General features: G+C 55.8%; 1 protein-coding gene across 1 annotated transcript; it reads left to right on the forward strand.

The window, feature by feature from the left end:
- Nucleotides 1-3,871: 3,871 nt before the first annotated feature.
- RASSF10 (Ras association domain family member 10) lies at nt 3,872-5,700 on the forward strand. The gene has a single exon (XM_032853509.1). The coding sequence runs from the start codon at nt 4,100-4,102 to the stop codon at nt 5,594-5,596; it is 1,497 nt and encodes a 498-aa protein (XP_032709400.1). The 5' UTR covers nt 3,872-4,099; the 3' UTR covers nt 5,597-5,700.
- The last annotated feature ends 903 nt before the right edge of the window (nt 5,701-6,603 follow it).

Below are 6,603 nucleotides of genomic sequence, written 5' to 3' on the forward strand. Positions count from 1 at the left end.
GATAACCACATTCCAAGGGCTGGGCAGCCACCTACGTCTGGCAGCTTCCGTGCTGGAAAGCGCAACCCTGAGGATTAAGACAGAAGGTCCAAGATGTGCGGGGAGGCATCTTCTCTGTGATTATGAAGGTGTTTAGGGGACCACAGTCTGAGTGTTAAGTCCACTCTTTACCCTCCTTTGCAGCCCCGCCTTCTTCCTACAAAAGTGTATCATAACTTCAATTATTCCCACCTACTGATGTGAATTAATCATCCCAAAGCACAGTTTTGCTTGGATTATTTCCTGGAGAGGATGTTGTTGACTTTTGGGAGGAGGTGATCATTCAGCTGAAACTTGGAGGGTGGGAAGGAATTAGCCAGCGGGGTCAGAGAGGACGGCCTGAACAAGGGGGTTGTGCAGAATGGATGGGCTGGGGGTAGAGCGGACATCAGATCCCAAGACTCTGCTGGGGTTAGTGGGGGCCATCCAACATTCGTCAGTAGGGGGTATGGGAGAAAGGCAAGACCAGAGACAAGGAAACTAGTGAAGAAAGTGCAGGTTCCAGAGAAGAAGTACAGAGGGTCTGATCTAAGGCGATCATTCATTCATCCATCCATTCCACAAACATTTGCCAAGTGCCTACTGCGTGCAGAAAACAAAGCAGACAAAATCCGTGCCCTCATAGAACTTCAATATCTTGTAGGAAAGGAGGTGAGTGGTGGGTGATGGAGGGTGTTCCTCAGTTTCAGATCTCACGGTGCTGAATGGTGGGGCTATTCATTCTCTGAGACAGAGGTTCTGGAGGCAGAGCAGGTTCGGGAAGAAAGGTTTGGGTTCAGCTTATCTTTTTTCACAAATGTTTGGGGTGTTTGTGGGGGGACACTTCAGTAGAGCTGTGTGGCAAGCAGCTGTATGGACATATTTGGAGTCAGGTGATCTGGAAGGTGCTGACTTGTTAGAATGTAGGATCCACTCATTTGCTCATGCATGTATTTATTTGACAGCTACTGGGTAAACCTAGAATGTGCCATGCATTGTACTAATTGCAGAGGATTCAAAAATGAGCGAAACAGATATGATCCCTACCTTTGTAGAGCTTCATATCCAATCAGGATCACAGCTGATAACAAAGCTCTAACCATCACATGGGAAGGGGTAAGGAGGAGGGGATATCCAAACCTGTGAGAGAGGAATGGGGGAGTGGGCTGGGCCAGACTATCAGAGACCTTCGAGACCATGCGAGGAAGAGGGAAATCTACCTTGATCTGTTACCAAGGCCCGCCTCCCTGACAGTGCTCAATTTTGTCCAGTCCTCTCACTGCCCCTTCACTCGGTGCAGGCCACCATCCCCTCCTGGGAGGAAGGGGACAGGTTCTCTAAAGGGCCTCCTTGCCTCTCATCTCCCCTACCCCCACTATCACCTCCAATGCAAACAGAGTGAGTTTTCAAACTCAGATGATGGTGTTACATTCTGTGGTAGGCAGAAGTCTAAGATGGCCCTATGATCTCCACCCCTCTGATGTTACTCCGGGGACTACGTTATGTTGCATAGGACAAGGAATTCCGCAGATAGAGTTAAGGCTAACTAATCAGTTGACCTTAAAACAGAAATAAGCCCAGTGAATCCACCTAATGAAGTGAGCCCTTTAAAAGCAGGGAGTTTCTCCAGCGAGTAAAGGGCAAGTCACAGATGCTCAAAGCCTGGGAGTTTTCGAAGGATTCAACATGCTGTTGCCAGCTTGGAAATGAAGTGGGTCGTGTGGAAAGGACCTAAGAAAAGCTTCTGGGAGTGGAGAGCAAGCTCCAGCAGCCAGCCAGCAAGGAACCAGGGACCTCCCTCCTCCAACTGCAAGGAACTGCATTCTACCAACAACCGAAGTGAACTTGCAAGTGAGTTCCCTCCCAAATCCCCCACAAGAGAACACAACCCAGCCAACAGCCTGCCTATAGCCTTGGGACACCCTGAGCAGAGAAGCCAGCCGTGCCACACTGGACCTCCGGACTTCCAGAACTACGAACTCATAAGTGCGTGTTAGTTCAGGCCACTAAATTTATGGTGATTTGTTCCATAGCCCTAGAAAACCAACGCACCCCCTTGTTTCTAACCGTCCAACAAAACTTCCTTGGCAGACTTGCCAGGTCTCAGCATTTGATCCTTGTAAGAGTCCTATTAGATGGGTCTTTTATTATCACCATTTCACAGGTGAAGAAACTGAGGCTCAGAAAGGCAAAATACTTTTCCTAAGGTTACCAAGCTAGTAAGTGACAGGGGGCAGATTTTCAGGGGTCAGAGTTCAGACAGTCTGAACTCAGAATCCACACTCTGTCACTTCTCACTGCACTTAGAGTAGGTTCAAATACCCAAGCGAGGTATTAAAGACCCTTCCAGACCCAGCTTCTGCTCACTCATCTGACCTCACTCTTCCACACTCCTCTCACTTCAGCTCCCTGTAGCTTGAGTAACTGTCATGCTCTCGATTTCTTGACTTTCCACACTACAGCTCCTTCTGCCTGGAATGCTGCCTGCCTCTTCCTTCTGTTTTTCCTTTGGCTGACCCAAATGGGGCTTTTGGCCTTGGGTAAGATGCCACCTCCCCTGGGAAGTCTTCCTTGCCTTTCCTAGGCTCAGTGGATACTACTCCAGCATTCTCCCAGCAACTCATACCTCCCTTATCACAGCACAGGAGACCCTGTGTTGGACACGTTGACTCGGCTGGGGTCTTCAGTACATTGTGAGCTCCTTGCTGGCCAAGACGGTGATAAGTTCAGTTCCAAATGGCTAGCATTTGTATCTGGAGCTGGTGCTTCCTCAATGAGTACTTACTGAGTGAATGAGTGAATGAAGAAAAGTGCTTTATTCCAGGGGCAATGGCAGCCATCCAAGGTCTTAAAGTAAGGGAGTGACCTTATCAGACCTGTGCTTACATGGGCAGAGGGCAAGTCTTGCAGATCCTCACCAACACGTGAGGATGAAAAAAAGTTCATTTATGCCGTGGTCTTGGATTTCTGGGGCTGTGAAACTTATTTCTTTTCTGGACCACATATGAATACTGGATATGGCAGAAACTGTCACAGTCCTGACTAGTAGTGTTCTCCTATGAAGGTGGAAGGCGGAAAAGAGCTTGTCACTGGGGTTTAGGCCCCGAAATCCTGCTAGAATTAGGTGCCTCTGGCCAAGAAGGGTGTGCGAAGCCAAGGCTATATAGGGAGCCACCGACATTGACCCTGCAGGGAACGTGGAGCGGCCTCTGAAGATCCCACTCAACGCGTAGACCTCTCCACCTCTACACTGGCTCATGGAACACAGGGCTATCTACTTCTTAAATATGTAAATATTGCTTCCTGATGAGGAGGGCTGGAGGCCTTTCGCGTTAGACGCGGCGCTTACAGCTCCCAGCTGGAGGTCACGCGCTGCGGTGGGAGAGGCTCAGTTAGAGACGCTGTGCATCTTGGTTTTCTGGTCCGCGCAAAAGGCACTTCCCGGACAGCGCGGCTTTGAAGGACCGAGGGCCGGGAAAGGCGAGAAAGTCAAGGTGCGTACAGCTAGCTCTACACGCAAAGGAGGGAAGCCAGTGGGCAGAGGGAGACGCAGCGCTGATTTCCCCCGCCCTCAGGCACGGGCTCCAGCTCTTGAGCAGAAAGGTCTCCGAGACCGCCGTCGTGCGGACGCGAAACAGGGCGGCGCGTCCCCTGAAGGGGCCGAGATCCCCGCCTCCGGCAGCGGGAGAAAGGGGTTGCACTGTGCGCTCGCCGCGCGGCGAGGCTGCGAGGGGCGGGTCTGGGCGCTGCCCCTCCCGCGCTCCGGCCTGGGTTCTGGGCGCTGGGGGCGGGCAGGGGAGGAGCCACGTGGGGAGGAGCAAAACCTGGAGGCCCCGGGAATCTTGGGCAGAGCCGAAAGAGCCGGATCCCGGGCGCACAGCCCAGGGAGAAAAGCCCGCCGTCCGGGCCGAGCGCTGCCACGGAGTCCGTGCGCAATCGGCGAGAAGGGCCTGTGCCGACGGTTCGAGGCTCCTAGGCTCCTAAACCGTCGCAGAGCTGCTTGGCTGCCCGTCCCCCACCTTCCCCCTCTGCCACCCCGCCGGGGCCCAGACCGACCCGCCACCTGCGTCCCGGTTGCGCCATGGATCCTTCGGAGAAGAAGATATCGGTGTGGATCTGCCAGGAGGAGAAGCTGGTGTCTGGTCTCTCTCGCCGCACCACCTGCTCCGACGTGGTGCGGGTGCTGTTGGAGGACGGCTGCCGGCGGCCGCGGAAGCAGCGGCGGGGCCGGCGGCGAGGGGCGGCCAGCGACTCGCCAGGCCGGGAGGAGCTGCGGGAACTCCTGGACGAGGACGACGAGGACGACGACGAGGCGCTGCCGCAAGGCATGCTGTGCGGACCCCCGCAGTGCTATTGCATCGTGGAGAAGTGGCGGGGCTTTGAGCGTATCCTGCCCAACAAGACGCGCATCTTGCGTCTCTGGGCCGCCTGGGGCGACGAGCAAGAGAACGTGCGCTTTGTGCTGGTGCGCAGCGAGGCGTCGCTACCCAACGCGGGCCCCCGCAGCGCCGAGGCACGCGTTGTGCTCAGTCGGGAGCGCCCCTGCTCGGCTCGGGGGATCCCGGCGCGGCCCAGCCTGGCCATGACCCAGGAGAAACAGCGGCGGGTGGTTCGCAAGGCCTTCCGCAAGCTGGCCAAGCTCAACCGGCGGCGCCAGCAGCAGCCGTCGTCACCCTGTTCGTCCACGTCGTCGTCCACCGCTTCATCCTGTTCGTCTTCGCCGCGGGCTGCCGAGCGCGCATCCGTGGAGCGCATGGAGACGCTGGTGCATTTGGTGCTCTCCCAGGACCACACCATCCGCCAGCAGGTGCAGCGGCTCCGGGAACTGGATCGCGAGATCGATCGCTATGAGGCCAAGGTGCACCTGGACCGCATGCGGCGACATGGAGTCAACTACGTGCAGGACACTTACTTGGTGGGCGCAGGCATCGAGGTGGACGGGCCCAGCCCGGGAGAGGAGCCGGAGGCGGCCGCGGCTCCCCTGGACGGCGAGGCGCAGGCGGCCGCGCTGGAGGAGCTGGCCCGGCGGTGCGACGACCTGCTGCGCCTGCAGGAGCAGCGAGCCCAGCAGGAGGAGTTGCTCGAGCGCCTCTCGGCCGAGATTCAGGAGGAGCTGAACCAGAGGTGGATGCGGAGGCGCCAGGAGGAGCTCGCGGCGCGGGAGGAACCCCTGGATCTTGATGGCAGCCACGACGGTGAGCTGCTGCTGGAGCAGGAGCGGGTCAGGACGCAGCTCAGCACCAGCCTCTACATCGGGCTCCGGCTCAACACGGACCTGGAGGCTGTCAAGTCGGATTTGGATTACAGCCAGCAGCAGTGGGACACCAAGGAGCGCGAGCTGCAGGGCCTTCTCCAGACTTTGCACACGTTGGAGCTGACGGTAGCGCCCGACGGGACTCTCGACTCTGGCGATCCCTCCCGGGAATCCCGGCCTCAGGGCCGCGCGGAGGTGTGGGTGGATCAGGCCCGCGGGCTGGCCAAGAGCTGTCCCGGCAACGACGAGGACTCGGATACCGGGCTGAGCTCTATGCACAGCCAGGACTCGGACTCGGTGCCAGTGTGCGAATCTCTTGTGTAAGGGGAGCAGGGTGGGACAGGGGGACGACCCTCCCCACTTCCTCGCAGAAAGCACTGGCATGGCCGGCTCAGGGACTTGAAACCAGGTTGGGGGTGGGCCGGGGACCCCTGCCGCGGAGCAGCGCTCCCACTGGCCCGGGGAGGGGGGAGCCGGGGGGGGGGTGCTGGGGACGCCTGTCCTGCGCGCCTCTGGTTCCCCAGAGAGTACTGAGGGGTGCGGGAAAAGGGAGGCCAGGTCTCCGTTCCAAGCTCTTTCAGGGGAAGGAGGGAGGAAGGTGGTGAGAACCTCCCGTACTGGAAAACAAAAGCCCCAGGGAAACTGACGTGATCCGAACCCATTTTCAAAAAAAAGAAAAAAGAAAAAAAAAGTATTATGAAGATTTCAGCAATCTTCTGTATGGGAAGGACTGATGGCAGCTAGAACTTCAGTTTGTGGTGCAAAGTGCTTTTAAAAGAAACTCTTGGATGAAAAGGAAATTCCTTGAATGTTAATTGTGACTGTGAACGTGTTAAAACTAGCCAAAGAGGAGCACTGGTGTTGGTCTCAGCCTTACTTACATCTCTGATAAAACCCACAGGCACCCAAATCCTGGCTCTTTACATTTCTGCAGATTGGGGAATTGCCCATCTGCTAAACTGCTTGTCTTACTTTATTTCAGAGGCTGAGCTGTGTGGCCGCCTAATGCTGCATTTCCTCTCTGCAAATACAGTGTGTGTTCAGATAGAATCCCTTCCCTAAAATAACCTCTTATTATTACAAAAGCCAAACATAACGCTTTTGAGAGAAGCCTGGCAGACACAATCCCTGGTTACAGTTTAATCGAGGCTCCTTGGGATTTGCTGCTGCAAAGGGACCTGCACTGTCCTTTCTTTCCACTTCTGCTGTCCCTTCATGTACGAAATCACTGTTACTCCAAGAAGAAAAAAAAAGGGGGGGGGGGTAGCAGAATTCAAGCGAAGTGCGACTGAAGTTGCTATTTAATGAGTACTCTGGTTGAAACTGAGACT

Source organism: Lontra canadensis, unplaced genomic scaffold (assembly GCF_010015895.1).
Source record: "Lontra canadensis isolate GAN:19392208 unplaced genomic scaffold, GSC_riverotter_1.0 scaffold7, whole genome shotgun sequence".
Taxonomy (NCBI): Eukaryota; Metazoa; Chordata; class Mammalia; order Carnivora; family Mustelidae; genus Lontra; species Lontra canadensis.